The sequence below is a fragment of the Mastomys coucha genome, unplaced genomic scaffold (assembly GCF_008632895.1).
Source record: "Mastomys coucha isolate ucsf_1 unplaced genomic scaffold, UCSF_Mcou_1 pScaffold22, whole genome shotgun sequence".
Lineage (NCBI taxonomy): Eukaryota > Metazoa > Chordata > Mammalia > Rodentia > Muridae > Mastomys > Mastomys coucha.
In genome coordinates, this window is record NW_022196905.1 from 262,349,521 (window position 1) to 262,368,623 (window position 19,103).

At 46.6% G+C, this 19,103-nt stretch overlaps 1 protein-coding gene and 1 non-coding gene across 4 annotated transcripts in view; one reads left to right on the forward strand and one right to left on the reverse strand.

Annotated features, from left to right (window-relative positions):
• Nucleotides 1-19,103, forward strand: part of Rab4a (RAB4A, member RAS oncogene family) — a 26,750-nt gene that overhangs the window by 3,306 nt on the left and 4,341 nt on the right. For 2 of the 3 annotated variants that reach the window (XM_031341757.1, XM_031341756.1), the window contains exons 2-5: nucleotides 12,320-12,400; nucleotides 15,257-15,371; nucleotides 16,911-16,973; nucleotides 18,201-18,355. In XM_031341757.1, the coding sequence (XP_031197617.1) occupies nucleotides 12,320-12,400; nucleotides 15,257-15,371; nucleotides 16,911-16,973; nucleotides 18,201-18,355 (414 nt within the window). The remainder of the gene's footprint in view (nucleotides 1-12,319; nucleotides 12,401-15,256; nucleotides 15,372-16,910; nucleotides 16,974-18,200; nucleotides 18,356-19,103) is intronic. The other variant, XM_031341758.1, reaches the window with a different exon arrangement.
• LOC116071881 lies at nucleotides 1,662-1,721 on the reverse strand. The gene has a single exon (XR_004111225.1). It is a non-coding gene; the product is annotated as a small nucleolar RNA SNORD2 (small nucleolar RNA).

Sequence of the window (19,103 nt, forward strand, 5' to 3'; positions counted from 1 at the left end):
TCCCTTAATAGATCCATGATCTGATGTTATTATTGACAATCCATTTCTCGCTCTGCTTCCTGGCCTCTGTCTCCGTCTCCCCAGCCCTGATGGGCTGACCCCCGTGAAACCAAGCAGAGCAAATCCTCCTCCCTCGGGTCTCTTGGTCCCAGCAAACAATGTGACACTGAACCCTCAACCTGAGCCCCCCTCATCTGAAGGAAGGGAGGGAGGTCCTCCTAGTTATTGTTAGAGATACATCACCCTGTGTCCACGGAGCACCAGCTGGCCCTCCTCAGTGCTAACCCCAGTGCCAGCAGCCTGAGACCAGAGAGCTTGAAAATTACCCTTTAAGTTCCTTATGTTGGGGGCTGGTCTGGATGGACCAGGGTATCTCTGGATGGACACCAAATGGCTAAGCAGTGTATGTGGTGGGGAACCGCCAGGAAGCTTTTTTAAAATGTCAAGTGCCAGACTGTCAAGGAAAGACTGGCATTGAGGAAGAGTTTGAGACAAATATGTACACACTACGATCTATGCCATGAACCATAGGAACGGTTCCTGAAACAGAAGTCCACTCACGTTGCTGGCCCTGTGGTTGCTTCTGTATGGAATATTTCACCTAGAAAAGAAGACATAGCACTCTGGTGTCTGACATGCCACGCTGAGCTCATCAGTGTTTTCTGCCAGCTATTCATCCTTACTTGTGTGTGTGTGAGGTTTCACTTGTGTCCTCAAAGTCACACTTAAATCCTACCTCTGAGCCAGGCAGTGGTGGTACACGCCTTTAATCCCAGCACTTGGGAGGCAGAGGCAGGCAGATTTCTGAGTTCGAGGCCAGCCTGGTCTACAGAATGAGTTCCAGGGCTACACAGAGAAAACCCTGTCTCGAAAAACAAAAAAAAAACCAAACAACAAAAATCCTAGCTCTGGACCTGTGTGTGTGACCTTCCTTGGAATAGGATCTTTGGGATGTCAGTTGAAGGTGGAGTCAAGCTGGAGTATTATGTCTCAAATTCAGGGACTGTGTCCTAATGAGACCAAGGAAGCATGGCCACAGATACAACCCAAGGAGAGTGGGTTGTGGCAGTGAGCCTCGGGTTGGAGAGATCCAGTCCCCAGCCCCGATACCCCAGCACAGCTGGGGACCACCAGAAGGAGGAATAGGCAGAAAGCATCCTTCCCTGAGCCTGTAGGAACTCTATCCTTGCCACACCCCACGAGGCTTCTGGTACCCTCAGACAGCAAATGTCTACCACAGTAAGCTAGCTGACTTAGGGCACTTTGACATGCAAACCCTTGGAAGCTAATTCACAAGACAGACATGCTAAGACATGCTAGGTTTGATAAGGCAATTTGGATTGACAAGGATATCCCAAATTTAAAAAAAAAAATGTTTTTTTTGAAAGCCCTTTTTTTTTTTAAAAAAAAAAATTTAATTTATTATATCTAATTACACTGTAGCTGCCTTCAGACACACCAGAAGAGGATGGTTGTGAGCCACCATGCGGTTGCTGGGATTTGAACTCGGGACCTTTGGAAGAGCAGTCAGTGCTCTTAACCGCTGAGCCATCTCTCCAGCCCCCGAAAGCCCTTCTTTAATAGGGTAAAATTAATTTTCTATTAGAAGAATCACCTAATCGCCTTACGTAACAACTGACAATACATTTTTTTCCCCACATAAGTGATCAGCAGAGAGTATTCTCTTCAATTCAGGTCAGTCCCAAAAGCTGACAACACTTTTAAACAGTCCAACCAGACATCAGAAAAACCAAGTGGTTATCGATTCAATAATTTTATTTTTATTTATTTTGTGTGTGTGTTTGGTTTTTAGCTTTCAAAACAGGGTTTCTCTGTGTGGCTCCAGCTGTCCTTGAACTCGCTTTGAAGACCAGGGTGGCCTTGAACACACATAGATCCACCTGTCTTTACCTCTAGAGTGCTAGGATTAAAGGACTGTGCCACCATGCCCGGTGATTGAGTACATTTTTGATTGACAAAGTTGTATTTTTCTCTTTCATATTCACTGAAAACTGGTGAGCATTTCAAGGAGCAGAGCTGGGGCTAGGGTGGGAGGAACGTCTGTGATTCCAGCAATCAGAAGGTAGAAACAGAATCAGAAGCTGAAGGTCACACTTTGCAGGGTGCGTGCGTGTGTGTGCACATATATGCCATGTGTATGGGTGCCCACGAGGCCAAAAGAGGCCATCTGATCTCCTGGATCCAGAGTTACAGGCAGTTGTGAGCTGGGTGCTGAATTGAACTCCAGCTCTCTAGAAGGGTAGGAAGTGTTCTTAACTATTGAGCCAACCCTGAACATTTCTTCGAAATGAGAAAAAAGGGCTTATTTTGTTTCTGGAATTTCTTCTCTGAAGCTGTCCTAGGGGGTGTGGTCAAACAGCGCTATTGCATTTTGATCATTCTCAGTAATTCTAGGAGAGGATTGCCCAGTAAAAGTGGTTTTTTGGAAGCCTCTGCGGGCCTGAGTCCCAGCCTACGCCTTACTGTGACGGAATTTCTGAGATGGGACAATTCTGCTTGTTTGTTTTTAAGGCTTTGGTTTTCTTTTATGTGTCTGAGTGTTTGCCTGGATGTATGTGAATATCCCGTGCATGCAGAGCTCAGAAGGCTACACTGCGTCCGCTGGAACTGGAGTTACTGGGGATCGTGAGACAGGGTGAAGCCAGCACCCATGGTGTTGCTGTTCTTTCGTTTCACTGACGGACAGTAAAATATAAAATGACATAAGAGACATGTTACAGGGTAGAACTGGGTGTCATGGCATGCCAATAACCCCAACAGCTCTGAAGTAGAGCTAAGAGGGTAGGTAACCTGGGCTACATGAAACCCTGTCTTTAAAAAAGATAAAGGAAAAGGAGCCGCGTGATACCACAGAACATAAGGAAAGGAAGCATAGTATACTTACAGAGTTTTTTGGTTTTTGTTTTGGGTGTTTTGCTCTTTTTGTTGCTTTTGTTTGTTTTTTGAAGCTTGTCTAAGAGTTCTAAGGAGTTGGGTATGTTGGCACAGCCTTTCATCCTAGAACTCTCAGGGCAGAAGCAAGCAGATCCAGCCTAATCTACATAGAGACTCCAGGCCAGCCAGGACTTCAAAGTGCGACCTTGCTTCAAAAGCAAGAGTTCCAAAGGTCGTTTAAGTTGTGAAAGGCCTGGTCAATACAAATGGTGTGTGAGGATGGTGAATTTGACTGGTACTGCTGCTGCTACAGAACAAGTCCCTCCTCCAAGAGCATGTCACAGCACTCATTGGCTGAGTCTTGTGGCTGTTTCTACTTCCTTTGTCTGGTTTCTTCATTTGTTTGATTGTTTGTTTGTTTTTGTTGTTTTAAGACAGGGTTTCACACTGGAGAAATGGCTTAGTGGTTAAGACTACTTGCTGTCTTCCAGATAACCCAAGTTCAATTCCCAGCACACATCAGGTAGCAACAACAGATCTGACCTCTGCAGGCACCTGCATTCATGTGCATATACCACCCCACCAATACACACACACACACACACACACACACACACACACACACACACACACACGATTTAAAAAAGAAAAAGACAGAGTCTCATGCAGCCTACACAGACCTCGGACTGGCTTTGTAGCCCAGGCTAGATTTGATCGTGATTCTTCTGCCTCTGCCTCCTGAAACAAGACTGAGCCGCCATACCTGGCCCCATCTTCTCACAGGTGCAGTATGCTTTGGCATTTAAGCCTTATGGAGTCAGTGATATTTAGATGGAGAAAAAGGACACTGTTCATAAAGTGCTAATAAATTATGAATGGGAGGCCTATTTTAGAGAGATGTTTATCATTTTCTTTTCAAACATAAATTTTTAATCATGCAGAAAAGCAAGTGGAGTTTTAAAAACAAAGCATTTTGTCATGGCTGGCTATATATGTAGAGTGTGCGTTTAGCAGCCCCGCTGGCTTCTGGTATGCCTGCTATAATGGTGCTAGAAAAGATGCTCAGAAAAGAGACACAAGTCTGAGCACAGCCCATGGGTCCTTCTGCTCTTGCTTATGATCAAAGCAAAGCCTTATTCAATATTAGAAGGTAAACTCGTCTTTGGGAACAGAGGGTCCAGATGCCCTCTCTCGGTCCTCTGTGCAATCCAGAGACAGCCAGCCAAAACAGGCTTTGATGTGAATCCATCTGAGAAACAATGATTTTGCTCTCAGAGAAGATGAAACAAAAAGCCAAAAATAAATAGACACTTGACGTGGAGGCCTGGTTTTATTATTCTGTTTGTGACAGAAATCAGACAGTCCCATTGTGGTAGTAGAAATGGAACTCTAATAAAACCTGTTCTGTAGATCGAGTTTCCTGGACTGACAAGATCACGTGGGCACCTCATGTAGCCTGAAAATGGGCAAAACAAGTCTCCCTGCCGAGGACACAGATCCGGAGCCAAGGCCCTGCCAAGCCTCAGAGCAGAGCATGGGAGGACCTGGTTCTATAGCTGCCAGCTTTAGGGGTGCTCCTGGGGAGAATGTGAGGGTCAGATAGAGGCTGGGCAGCCGAAGAAGTAATGGGGTGACAAGCAAGGCCTTGGGTACCGATCCAGGTGCTTCAAGGCACATTCGTGCCCAGGACGCAGCTCAGAACCCCAGTGGAGTAGTCTCAGTGCAGAGCCCCAGTCGGTCAGATGTCTGGCTTCATTGTTAGTGTTAGCAGGCTGACTCCCCTTTGTCCCAGCTCATGACTACCTGGTAGCCTCTCATTCACCTCGGTCTCCAACGCCCTATGTAGGCAGAGGTGACCTTCTGAGGCTCCTGCCTCCACCCTCTGAGTTCAAGATTATAGGTGTGCACCACCACGCCTAGTTTATGGACACTAGGTATCAAACCAGTGCTTTGTGTATGTCCGGCAGGTCTGCTACAGTCATAAAAATGTTACAAATGTTCTGGTCCATTTCTGAGGAACAGTTCCTGCTCCTTAGTTACATGTGCTCATGGACAGACTGTTTCTAGTTGTTGCCAGGCCTCGGCTTTCAGGTCTGACCGAAACTCTTCTGACACTAATGATTGTCCTCAGCCCACTGCTACACTGGGGACTTTCCCGACCCAAGAAGCAGGTATGTGCCTTAGTCAGTGGTTAGTCTTATCTGCAGATGGGAGTGAAAACATATACTTCATGCCCAGTGTACTGATGCCCAGAACTCAGACCAACTGAGGTGTGCCTAGATCCCACATGCAGCTGGAGATGACCAAGAGGCTAGCCTTCATCACCCCTACCGACGTGACCAGATTCTGTTGACTTACCATGAGCCATAGGGAGCAAAAATCTGTCTGTGGACTACCTAGGGCTACCTAGGCTAAAAGGTAGGAGCACACAGTGGTACCTCAGACCTAGGAGACCCCAAAAGCATGGACACTGTCCATCTGTTCAGAGGACCCATGCTTTCTGTGAGCCTGTGGTGGGCAGATCACAGAACTCATCACAATAGGAGGTCAGACTTTCAAAGATGATGATGAGAGCCTAAGTCCCTGCCCTCAGTGAGTCAAAGCTGACCCCCATGATCCAGCTCCCCATAAAGGAAGAGCTGAGAGTCAGCTGACTCTTCTCTGTCTAGCATGCTTACCTGACCTTCCAGTACATCAAGGCACTTCAGGAGGGCCCATTGACTCAGCCTCCAATCAAGTTAGCTGTTCACATGGGGTGGGGTCACCCACACCTGTGATCCCAGTACTTGGGAGGCGGAGGCAGAACTCCCAGGCTGCCTAGTAAGACTTTGTCTAAAAAGGAAAAGCTATTCAGCTCTCTTCCTCTTTTTCCCCTCCCGTCTCTCCTTTAATTGAAATATTCTGAAAATCATCTTGACAGATTATTTGCCCTTGTTTCTTTATAGAGTTTGCCAGGCTTCATCCTTCCGTTAGCCTAATCAACTTCAACAGCCTACTCTTTAATACACTTAACATTTGTTCCTGATTAAGGGTGTCTGTCCGAATCGGACGTCTTTATCTTTAGCTCAGTGTCCTGCACTGGCACTGACCTCTCATTCTGGGCTGCCTTTCGCTCAGGGGGGCAGCAGACTCGTTTTTCTGAAATGCACGTGCCCTTCATGCTGAGCCTTGCCAGCTCTTTAGGCTGTTGTCATCCATAGACATTTGGGCTAGCCGTCACCAGGGTCATCTGCTGGCCATCTTGCTTTGTCCTCAGTTCCTAACTGACCTGGTGGCTGATGCATCTGTACAGAGGACTGGCCAGTACCTCAGCCTCACAGCTCTGCAGGGTCGCTTCTGGCCACCTTCTCTTCTTCTGATTCAGGTATTCAGTTCCCTGGCTTTACCCTGGGCGCCTTCTGCCGAGTTCCCATCCCTAACTACGTCCATCCTGAGGTAAAAGCTCCTGGCACTTTGATAAGCCACGGTCTTCGCCCTTCACTCCCAGCTCCAGTGTCTGCATTTACTGCCTCTGCTTCTCTGTGTTGCTGGGACATGTGCTTTGCAACATCCTGGCCCTGTCTTCTACCAGATCTGCGGCTCTAAGGCTTTGTAGGGAGAGATGGTCAGGATTCTGCCCCATCTCAAGGGCACAGACTTCACCAGGGGCCTTTCATGGTCAACCCGTGTCAGGGATGCTTCCCATGGTCTCAACCTTGTTGGTTCATAGGGTTTTCCAGCTGGACCTGCCATTCAGTATCTCAGAATCAATGGATTCTCCTTGCATCCTTTGACATCTCTTTCATTGGTCTTCCCATCACAAACTCTAAGCATGAAAGCAAGGAAGCCCCAAATCTTCCATCTTGCCTATCTAAAGCCAAGTGCCTCTTTGACCAGAAAGGGGGACCCTGAAGGGTACGCAGTTCAAGGGCCTCCATCCCTCTATGGCCTGTGGAAATCTCAACCTCAAAATGGTAACGTGAAGGGAAAACTAAGTAGGCATAGAGAACTTGTGTTCAAAGCTCTCCACTGTGGGGGTGGTAGCATGTCAGGGTGGGTGTGTCCTGGAAGGGGGCCACTGTGTTTGTGTCTCCTTACTGCTTTCTCCTTCCTTGGAGAAGTGGACAGCATTCTTGGTGTCTCCTGAAGTCTAGTGCTGGCAGACTGCAGGTGGTGAACACACACACACACACACACACACACATTGGGGCATTCTCTCATCTTGGGGGTTGGACATCCAGTTTCAGATCAGTTTTATCTTAACTGCCAGTTCCACGCTGAGCTCAGAGAAAGAAAATAGCAGGATCCCAAGATACAGAGTAGGGCCCTGAGTTAAAGCAAAATGGGGTCACAGCGGGCAGAACTGCACAAGCAGTTGGCCAGCCAAGCCTGAAGTCGTGGATGCTGACTGCTGAGCAATGCTGTTTCGTCATTTCTACTCGTCCCCTATTGCATACCCCGTTCTGTGGCTTGGCTCACTGTCCTGCTGTGGGTCTGCTGGGGTCTGTGGAGGAGGTGGGACACTGAGTGTCACATCCTCTGGCTGCTGTGATTTTTTTTTCTGCTCTGTAAATCATGGAAGGGTGGCTGTGTGTACCCACGGCTGCTGATTGCTTGGTAGTCTTCCCATCATCCCATCTGACATTTATCATATGGAAAGTTAAAGGCACACTGGCATAATGTCCCATTTTAGCACTCCTATTTTGGGATGCAGACTCTTCCCTGCCTTTGAGCTAATTCCTCCCTGAAGAAATCATTACCTGTGAGTATAAGAATCATGGGGTTTTCAAGAAATAACCCTAAAAACGGACATTCATCGCACCATGATTTGGAAGGGAACAGAGCACCCTCCCTCCCTCTCCCTCTCTCTCTCTCTCTGCCTCTCTCTTTCTCTCTCACACACACACTCCATCCATGTAATAAATATTCATAAACTATAAACTTTCTCATCTCAGAACCCCTGTGCTGTTCCTTCTAACTTCCCCCTCTGCTCTCTGCCCCCGTCTGTTGATTGGCCGGTGGATGGGTGGGTGGGGGATGTTGTTTCATGTGTTGTTGTTGTTGTTGGTTTAGGGTCTCACAGATCCCTGGTTAGCTTCTAAATCCTTAAGTAGCTGAAACGACCTTAAATTCCTGCCCCTGTTCTCTGTGTGTGAGCTCCAGGAACCTCACACAAAAGGGATCACTGTTTGGCTTATGTCACTTATAATATCCTCAGGAGGGGTTGTGTGTTTTTGGATGTAAACTTATCTTCAGAGGGGTGTGTGTGTGTGTGTATGTGTGTTGGGCTGGGGGGAACCTCTGTGTCTCTAGTAAGGGTGTTCTGAAGCAATCTGCATTGCTCTCTGGGGTTTTTATTGTTGACTTCCTGACTCAGGCTTTATTGTCTATAATAATTACAGTATCAGCTCCTAATTCATTTTCCAAGAGGACTGTTCCCATCCTCCTGAGAGGAGTGAGGGGGTTTTTCCAGTTGTCTGGGTACTCCAGCCCCCCACCCCCACCCCAGGCTGCACCTGCACTGTTCCAGCCCGGCACCAGTACTCCTGGCTTCCTAAACGTTCACCATTCTTAGATATTTGGCCAAAGTGATTTCAGACAAAATGCTTTCAGTTTATAATCTCTTAGCTTTCTGAGCTTCCGTGTTTTTGCATTGAGATCATGTATTTGCCCATCCTTTCTCCATCATGGCACACTAATATGTCACCCTCTGGCCAGGTGTGGCTGTGGTACAGTCTGGTACAGTCAGTAGTTTATGGAGGATAGTTCAGCAAATCTGAACCAAAGTCCATGCTCAGCTACAAGAGTCCAAGGTCCAGAGCCGGGGAGTGTGTCCTGGAGAAGAGTCTTCAGTGTCACAGAGACTCTGCTCCCTCTGCTTGCATGTCACCAGCCTCTTTCCTTCTCCCGCCACACTCAAGGCAACAAGAGACCCAGCATTTGATTTTTTTTTTTTTTAAATCTTCTCTTTACATCTTATATAACTTTATTTCCTAACAGAAGAGAATACTGAACAAGGTTAAGACGTTCCAGTCCCCTTGGCCTGGCAAGCATAACCACCTCACCTTCAGTTTCTTGGGGTGACAAAGCTGCTTGGTGAGAATGATTAGGCTTGGTTTTCCTTGTTTCTTTTCCTGTGGATGGAGATACACACACTCTCTCCTTCCTCTTTCTCTGTCTCCCTCCTCCCCACCCCTGCCTCTAGGAGAGCCTGAGTGTGATTCCTCCAAACTATATAAAAGACGAGTGTAGTAGTCCACACACATCTGGATCCTGGTGGTCTTATGTGGAGATGGGAGGTGGAGATAGAGGGAGAATCACCAGCTCTCAAGCCAGCTAGTTTGGCACATGCTATGTTAGATAAAACACCCCATCTCAAACAAAACAAAATGCATGAGCCAGCACCCGAGACAGTCCTTTGACCTCCAGAAGTGTGTCACAGCACAAGTATATCTGTATTCGTATACATCACATATTTCATATGCATAATATAAAGACTGAAATTTTGTATATACATTTCAGTGGTGTTAAAGTACATCCACACTTCTTAATACAGAGGTGACCACCACACATCTCTAGAACTCTCATGTCTCCAAACTGAAGCTCATGCCATGAAATGAAGTTCTCATTCCTGCCCCACCCACGCTCTGGCAATGCTCACTCCACTTTCCGTCTACTGTAAGGGCCTCACATAAATGGAATCATCAGTATTTGTCATTGTATGACTGGTTTATGTCACTAATGTCCTAAAGGTCATCTTGTATAGCAAATATTAGAAATGCTTTCCTTTTTATGGCAAAGTTCTGTTCCACTTTATGGACACATTGTATAGACACATTGTATGAGCACATTGTATAAACACATTGTTAAGCCATCTGGATATATTATATAGACTCACAATATAGACACATTGTATGGACACACTAAGCTTAATTATTTTCATCTTATGTGTATGCTTTGCCTGTGTATATGTAAGTGCACACTGTGTGTGCATCTGATGCCTCAGAGGCCAAATGAGGATGCTTGATCCTCTGGAACTGGAGTTATGGATGGCTATAAACTGCCATGTGCATGCTGGGAAACAAACCTAGGTCCTCTGCAAACACAGCCAGTGCTCTTAACCAATAAGTCATTTCTCCAGCCCTTACTAGAACTTGTTTTTGAATCAGAATTGAAGTTTATTAAAAGATATTTTAGTAGCTGGGTAGTGGTGGCACATGCCTTTAATCCAGCACTTGGGAAGCAGAGGCAGGCAGATTTCTGAGTTCAAGGCCAGCCTGGTCTACAGACTGAGTTCCAGGACAGCCAAGGCTATACAGAGAAACCCTGTTTAAAAACAAACAAAGATATTTTAACATACATTTTATACATAATTATTAAGATAAAGAATAGCATTCAGGAAAAAAGAAGATTGGAGTCTCCATGTTATGCTTTAAAAACATACAGTGAGAACTGGAGTTGTTGGTATTTAAATGCTGCCACAATTCTAATGTACCATGATTTTCTGCAACCACTTGGACAAAACAGACTTACTTAATCTCTGAGTGATGGTTATAGTTCCAGAAACTGGTGGCAAGGTCGTGTCAAAAGCTAGCTGCTGTCTCAGCTTCATAGGGGAGATCAGGAGTGGCTAGGGTCATCAGAGCCAATGGTGTGCAGCTCCCTGCCATGCAGGACTAGAGTTCTTACTAGAGAAAGCAATTGTTTGGGCTAGGTGGTTAGTGCCTTTAATCCCAGGTCTCACGTGGACAGGTAGATCTCTGAGTTGAAGCCAACCTGGTCTACAGAGCAAGGTCCAGGCCAGCTAGATTCTGTCTCAAAAACAGACAGTAAGGTAGCTAGCACACCTTTAATCTCAGTACTTGGGAGGTGGAGGCAGGCAGATCATTGGGAGTTTGAGGCCAGCCTGGTCTATATAGTGAGATCCTGTCTTAGAGGAGTGGGGGGTGAATGAAGAGAAAGGGAGAGATGGAGGGAAGGAGGGAGCAGTTAAAGTGCTGGGTATGTTGGCACACTTGTAATGGTGCACTTAGAAGACGCTACACTGAAAAGTTTTCAACCCTGACTTTCTGAAGCTACATCATAATAATTAACAAATTCCATCATGGAAATCTTTTATTCCAGTTCTGTAAAAGGAATACCCCGGGGGCTGGAGAGATGATGACTCAGTGGTTAAGAGCACTGACTGCTCTTCTAGAGGACCTGAGTTCGGTTCCCAACAACCACATAGTGGCTCACAACCATCTGTAATGGGATCTGATATCCTCTTCTGGTGTGTCTGAAGACATCTACAGTGTATTCATATGCATAAAATAAATAAATAAATCTTTTTTTAAAAAAAGGAATACCTCAGGAGCTGGAGATTTATCAGAGCAGCAGCTCTCAACCTATGGGTCTCTGCCCCTTTGGGAGTCAATTGACATCATATATATTTACATTACTGTTCATAACAGTAGCAAAATCACAGTTATAAAGTAGCAATAAAAGTAATTTTATGGCTGGGTGTCCCCACAACAGGAGGAACTGTATTATAGAGTTGCAGCATTGGGAAGGCTGAGAACCACTGTCTCAGAGCTTAAGAGCACTGGCTGCTCTTGCAGAGGACTCAGATTTGATTTCCAGCTTCTACATAGCAGCTCACAACCATCTAACTCCAGCTCCAGAGGGATCTGATGCCCTCTTCTGACTTCTGCAAGTACTGCACACACATGGTGCACAGACATTCAGGCAGACCACAACACATAAAATGATACTTTTTTTTTTGTAAAGGGAATATCCCAAGCTAAATGATCCTGTCTGCACTGAGTAGTAGACATACAGCCTGAGGTTGACCTCAGCTGCTTTCCAGGAACTACAGCCAAGGGATGAAAAGTGACACACAGCCACATGTCTGGGAACTCACACATAAACACAGAGAAGGAAGAAGCAGGCTTCCATCTCTAGGCTGATTTTGCTTGCAGCTGAGAATGCGTATTTGTAGTGGCTAGCAGGGACCAGTTTTATTCATTGTCACAGTTCATTTTTAACCGTCATGTTTATGAAGCTGTTGAAGGAACAGTCTGAAGAAGCTCTGAGCTTATCAGAAACACATAGATGTGAAATGGGTAAGGAAAGGCCGCCATGCATTTCTACAGAAGACTCAGTTAGCTCTTGTATCGTGTCAGCAACTAACACTTCACTAGAGTTAGGACCATAATCTAAGAATGCACTCATGGCTCCCTTTAAAGTTATTTCTTGGGCTGGAGAGATGGCTCAGCGGTTAAGAGCACTGACTGCTCTTCTGAAGGTCCCGAATTCAAATCCCAGCAACCACATGGTGGCTCACAACCATCCATAATGAGATCTGATGCCCTCTTCTGGTGTGTCTGAAGACAGCTACAGTGTACTTACATATAATAAATAAATAAACCTTTAAAAAATTAGTTATTTCTTCTTTGCTTTTCAGATTTCTTGTTTAAGTTCTTGGTCATTGGAAATGCGGGGACTGGCAAATCTTGCTTGCTTCATCAGTTCATTGAAAAGAAATGTAAGTAACACCAGACATCTTAGCAGCACATGCGACCACCCGCATGTGCGTGCTTCCAGGAAAGCTGGGCTTTCAGAGGGGAAACCATAGTTTCAAAAGACTTTTTTTTTAATTCCCTTTTAACTTCATGTGCATTGGTGCAGTGCCTGCATGTTTGTCTGTGTGAGGGTGTCAGATCCCCTGGAACTGGAATTACAGAGAGTTGTGAGCTTCCATGTGGGCACTGGGAATTGTACCAGGGTCCTCTGGAAGAGCAGCCAGTGCCCTTGACCTCTGAGCCATCTCTCTAGCCCCCAGAACTTCTCTCCTAAAAATTTATTATTTGAAAATTTCATACATGCATATTTTGACATCTCCTCCCCCATTTCTTTATCTCTTCCTCTTCCTCTAGAACCTTCTACCAAACATGTCCCATTCTCTAGACCCTCCCCCAGAACCTCCCTCTCAGACCCTCTTCCTAACACACCAGGACCTAGAACCTCCCCCTAGAACTCTCTTCTTAACACACCCCCACTTAGAACCTCCCCCTAGGACTCTCTTCCTAACACACCTCCACCTAGAACCTTCCCCTAGGACTCTCTTCCTAACACACCCCCACCTTTACATGCCTGTCACATCACTGACTTGCATATGTGTGTGGGGTTGTTTACAGGATTGTAGGCATGAGCAGCTTACCAGTGGCTACACCCCTGAATTTAAACAACTCTCCCTCCCTTAGCCGCCAGTCAATGGCTAATGTCTCGTCAGCTGGTGGGGCCCTGCCTAATGACCCCTCACCTTTACATGATGGAGTTTTTATTAAGTTGGTGTCTCAGTTCAGTAGCGGCTCAGTTTATACTGATTTCTTACCCTAAGAGATGATAAGACGGAGAGCCCAGCAAAGGGTTCTTCAATAGGACTCCGTTTCCTGGCAGAGTAGCCAGATTTACATCAGAGTGCAATTGGGTGGGCTATAGTCTTCAGTTGCCCTAGGTGCCATCAGTGCCTCTGAGGCCCTTTGTCCCCCATCTTAGTCTGCAGGTCAGGAAGAAGAATGCAGGTGACCCAGGTAGCGGGGGATGTCTGTTACAGAGGACTCTGGACCACAGTGCCCCATGCTTACCTTGGCTAGCAGCATTTGGGAAGGGAGATCTGATCCTTTCTTTTACACTGCTTAAGACCATGGAAGCCTGTCAGTTCAAAAAGCCCCTAGGATAAGCGAAACTGTAGTCATGGTGTAAGGAACTGCAGAGAATGACCTGCTCATTTAGGGCAGTCAGAGGCAGGCTCAATACAGAACTGGCTTAATAAAGTACCCCTAAGGAGGGGAACCCCTCAGGTTGGGGGAGGGAAGGAGGACAGAGCATCTTAGCAGAGAATGAAAGAAGACACTTCTGGAATTTATTCTGTCAGGTCTATCACTGAAGAGCCTGTCGGCTCCTCTACCCTCGGACTGTAGCATGGCTTACCAACAGTGTCCTCTGAATATTCACTTTTTGGGGGGGGGGGTTTCAAGACAGGGTTTCCCTGTGTAGCCCTGGCTGTCCTGGAACTCACTTTGTAGACCAGGCTGGCCTCGAACTCAGAAATCCATCTACCTCTGCCTCCCAAGTGCTGGGATTAAAGGCGTGTGCCACCACCGCCTGGCACTTACTTTTGATATTTGGAAATAAATCATCTCTCATCCTTTAGCTCTCTGGCTGGCCAGGAACTTAGTACATAGCCAAGATGGCATCAAACTCACGCCAATCTTCTTGCCTCGGCCCCCCAGCTGCTGGGATTGCGGGTATAAACCAACAGATGGCATCATTCCAGTGTTCACAGTGCCTGCTCATGGCCCTTTTAGACTTGTTACCACACTGTACTGCTCCATCTCTGAGAACAGTTAGCAGCCAGGCAGGTTGCGTATTCATTCCTGCCTGTCCCCAGAGCCTCAGAAGTGTACTCACCTTAGTAGGTCAGAACAGCATGCCTCCCCCTGGTCACTGCTTAGGCCCCCTGCAGTTTGCTGGTGACTAGGGGCCGGGGGAGCCTTCCTACCCGATTACACACTTGAATCTTTCTGGCACAGGCTGTATTATCTGTCTAACCTCTTATTCATCCAAAAGTTAAAAAAAAAAAAATCATTACCAAGTGGCACCCCTGATCGATGAAGCTGTGAGCTGAGAGCCAGTGAGGAGCAGTGTTTGCTCGAGGTCATGGCTTCCTCACAGATATCCTGTACTGATGGCATGTTCCAGATGGGTTTAGAAGAGATGGGGCTGGTTTCTCCAATAAACTCATGCAAACGTTTGCTTTGCTAGAACTAACAGACAACCTGGTACCAGTAATACACATAGGAAAGGACCAAAAGGAAAAAAATAAGATTTCTCCAGAGAGACCCCAGGCAGAGTTCTGTGGTCAGGTTATCTTTGGGGTCTCCTCTGCTCCAGAATAACCTTTGACCATCTTGCTGTTGATCACGCACCCAGTTGGTTACCAGGCACACGCCTTCCACACGGCAGACCAATTCTCATCAAAGGGTTGTTGGTTGCTGGTGTGAGTCTTCTCGGCAGACAGTCTGGTATTTTAAGTTCGGGGCAGCCTCTTCCAGTAACTATACTGTGTGTTAGAGATGAGGGAACTCTTTATTGTCGCTGTGAGGGCAGGGATCATGTCATGTGCTTAATACCGTCCATCAGCTGACAGAATGGGCAGCCGAAGCAACCCACCTTTCCACCTGCCGAGCCCCTGGTGGTCCCCCTCCTGCCCTCCTCCCTTTTTTACTGTTTTTTAGTTTTCCAGCCCTTGCTCTATCTAATGTTACTGTTTAAACCTTGAACTGTTACTTTCATGTCCTAAAATGTAATTTTACTTGTTCTTTGCTTTTCCTTTTAGTCAAAGATGACTCAAATCATACCATAGGAGTGGAATTTGGCTCAAAGATAATAAATGTCGGTGGTAAATATGTGAAGTTACAGATATGGGACACGGCCGGCCAGGAGCGGTTCAGGTAGCTCTCCTTCTAATTGACTAAGAATTCTCGAACTTGGACTGTTTAGCTAGACTCCCTCACTGTGTGTGGTCTCAAAGCAGCATGCACAAGGAATTCAAAAGCTCCCTCCATCTGGACACTCTCACTTCTGAGATACCAAAACAAACAAATGATCACTAGGTGACTAGACTCTCGGAGGTGGCAACTCGGTTAGGAGGATGCGGTGCTGGGTATCCGTGCAGTTGGCTTTGGTTTCAGTCTGTTTCAGTCTGTTTGTTGTTTTGAGCCAATGTCTAACTGTTGCAGTGTAGGTAGACCTCAACCCCACGACCTTCTTGTATCAAGCTCCTGGATACCAGGATGACAGTATGTAGCACCATCCCAGCCATATGCTTTTAGATTAAAATCAAGGCAAAGCAACAAGACAAATGGCTTTTTCCACATTACACGTCTATAAGGAATTTTTAAACACCCATGGAGGGTTTTTACCCCTTTACACTAACTGGAACATGCTGTGACAGTTGCTATGAATCCTGCAGGACACGGTTGCACAACTGGCACTCAGAAAGACTAACTCCAGACCCCTGCTAATGAGGTTGTGTGGTCAGTATCCTGTAACAGTGAATGCATGGCGGTGTGTGAACATTTTAGTCATGCATCCTTCAGAGTACACCAAGTCATAGAGTCAAGATTCAGTGTGGAAGAAGTGACACCCCCCTAACACACACACACACACACACACACACACACACAGATTTTTCACCTTTTAATTAAACATGGGGATAGAGTATGGTAGGATGCATAGTCCTGGCTACTTTGGAGGTTGAGGCAGGAGGATTGCTTGAGTCTAGATCAAGGCCAGCCTGGCCAATATAGTGTGAGACCACAGGAGGTGCCAGAGCAAGGGTTATTTTGCTGGTATAAAAACCTAACAAGATGGTTCAGTGGCTGGCTAACGACTCCTGCTGGGAAAGCCCGACAGGCCAAATTCCATCTCTAGAACCCACGCAAAGGTAGAAGTAAAGAAACTGACTCCACAAAGTTGTGATATGACTCCCACAGATATGCCGTGGCACATGAGCCACCCCAACATCATACGCACAATACAGTTTTAAAAAACTAGCAAAGAGAGACCACTTGGTATTATAGGGGAGAAAATACTGAAGAACAAATCACTGGGGATGTGAAGTGGACAAAGGCCCAGTCCTCAGTAGAGCCAGGGGTGAGGAAGTGTATTGCGTGGGTCAGAGTAGACGTGGTCCCTGGCAGGAACTAGGCTGTTTCCGTCTGGGGCTTTTCCTGGGAAAGAGGAAGGGAACAACACAGGGAAGGAGGGGAAGACAGAGATGTGAGGGACTCCTGGTGCCTGCTGCCCACAGAGAGCCACATGCAGACCCACGAACCTCCTGACCTAAAGAGCTGCTCAGCAGAGCTCTCCCTGCTTTGGAGAGAGCGCCCTGCGTGTCCTGGCTCTATGTTGTGGTTCAAAAGGAAGTACGGTTTTTGTGGGGAGAAGTGAAGGGCCTCGATTGTTAGAAGCCCCTGTCATTCCTTCAGGTCTGTGACGAGAAGCTACTACAGAGGTGCAGCTGGGGCACTCCTTGTCTATGACATCACCAGGTAATGTCACCTCCCCGTCACTCAGGCTACGTGGTGTTCTGCATCCCCATGTTGGTGAGATGTGTGACTTCCTTGGTCTAGATAGGCAGCCTGGCTGTACCCAGGAGGCTTCTGGGCCCTTGCCTGGGGGATCATAAAGGTCTTTAGTGTGTGTGAGGTGTTGGGACTGAAACAAACCTTTTGCCACATCCTTCACATGTGGGACACGCTCCTCAAGGTCTGCAAGGCTCTGTGCCTTCTCAGACACAAGGCTAAAGATACAGACTCAGGCTCAGATCAGTGGGCTTAGAGACCAGCTCCAGCCAGTGGCTTTTCAAACTCCACAGGCCTGGACCTCCCTGTTTTGGTCTTGGTTTCCACATTCATAAGGGGTAAAATTCTTGGGTCCTTAGAAAGCGGTGGTTAAATTAACAAATGAAATAATACTGTTGCAATTACTGGCTACATGGAACAACTTAGTTTTACTCCTGTGTTGTTCTGGCCACATTTCAAATGTCCCATGCCACACGTGGCAGGTGACCACAGGACTGGCTAATGCATCTTGTAGCACATTCCTGTCTTGAAAATCTCACCAATCTACTGACCTCAGAGTTAGCAGCATTGCCCTGAAAACACATGATCTTTTTGAGGTTCTACCAAGAGGCCCTTCCTGGGAGGAACCTGACCTAGGAGAACAGCTAGGCTGCCTTCCTCTTCTAAGAGGGGGTGACACTCCTGACTTCACCCTCCTCATCCTCCCAGTGCCATGAGAGACTCAACCTACCAGGGTGTGACATCACTTGTGCGGGTCCTTAAATGTGGGAGCCAACCTGCAGATCGGAGCTAGTCCTTAGTAGACAAAGCCAGGAAGTCCTACGTAATGTCCCTGAGCCCCAGGAGGTCCTTGAAAAGTCATTGTGGTGGATTCCTGTGGGTCAAGGTGCCCACAAATCTACAGGTGACTGAGATTAGTGTCACAAGCCAGGCACGTACATTTTATACACTCAGGGTTCAGGTGCATTTGTGAAGTGAGGGAAAGCCCTTTTTTGAACCCAGAGTGTCTGACTCATGGGTTTCATTGTAGCAAAAGCTAAACAGAGCCATGGGTCTGATGTATCACCAAGCATTCAGGTTCCCACGGCACCTCTGAGGCACCATTGATTATCAGTGTGCATGGTGAGGATGACTGGAAACAGTTGCTAGTTTTATAAAATACATGTATTATTTCCACAATCTTATGTTACACAGCCGAGAAACCTACAATGCGCTTACTAATTGGTTAACAGATGCCAGAATGCTGGCGAGCCAGAACATCGTCCTCATCCTCTGCGGGAACAAGAAGGACCTGGATGCCGACCGCGAAGTCACCTTCCTTGAAGCCTCCAGGTTCGCACAAGAGAATGGCAAGTGACTTTTTCCTCTTAGAGAGTCTCTCAGGGTGGTCTGGGCACAGTGACATTTGAGGGGGCTTAAACCACCTGGTGGAGTCTTAAAATTAAACTATCTTATGAAACTGTCAACTTAGGCTAGTTGAGCATAGCTTAGTTTGTCCTGTTCTGCTGACAAAGGTCAAAGGGCTGAGGAAAGTAAGGTATGTACCCTGCAGGGCTTTTATGTTACCTGTCCTAGGGTAGCATTTGAAGTGTAACTGGTAAGATCATCATCCTACATAGCAAGGAGGCAGAAGAAACAGCCAGCTAGCTTCATTTTCTTTCATTAAGTCATTCATTCAATGGTAACAAACTTCTACCTTATTTTATTTTATTTTATTTTTGAGACAGAGTCTTTTTATATAGTCTTGGCTGTCCTGGAGCTCACTCTGTAGACCAGGCTGGGTAACAAATTTATTAATGTCAAAACTGCATTGCAAAAGGAACAGTTGCCTGGAGAGATAACAGCATTATAAACATGCAGGGAAAGCCTTAGTTCTGAGCCAGCTGAGACTAGTCGATCCTTACGTCCACACCTGGTTGGAGTCAGACAGAAGCCTGCTCTCCCAGCTGGACCAGTGTTTACTAAGAATAAACATGACCTAGGCTTGGTGCTTTGGGTCTGCAATCCTTGTACTTAGGAGGCAGAGGCAGGAAGATTACTGAAAGCTTGAAGGTAGCCAGAACTATACAGTGAAACTCTGTTTCAAAAGGGGAGCAG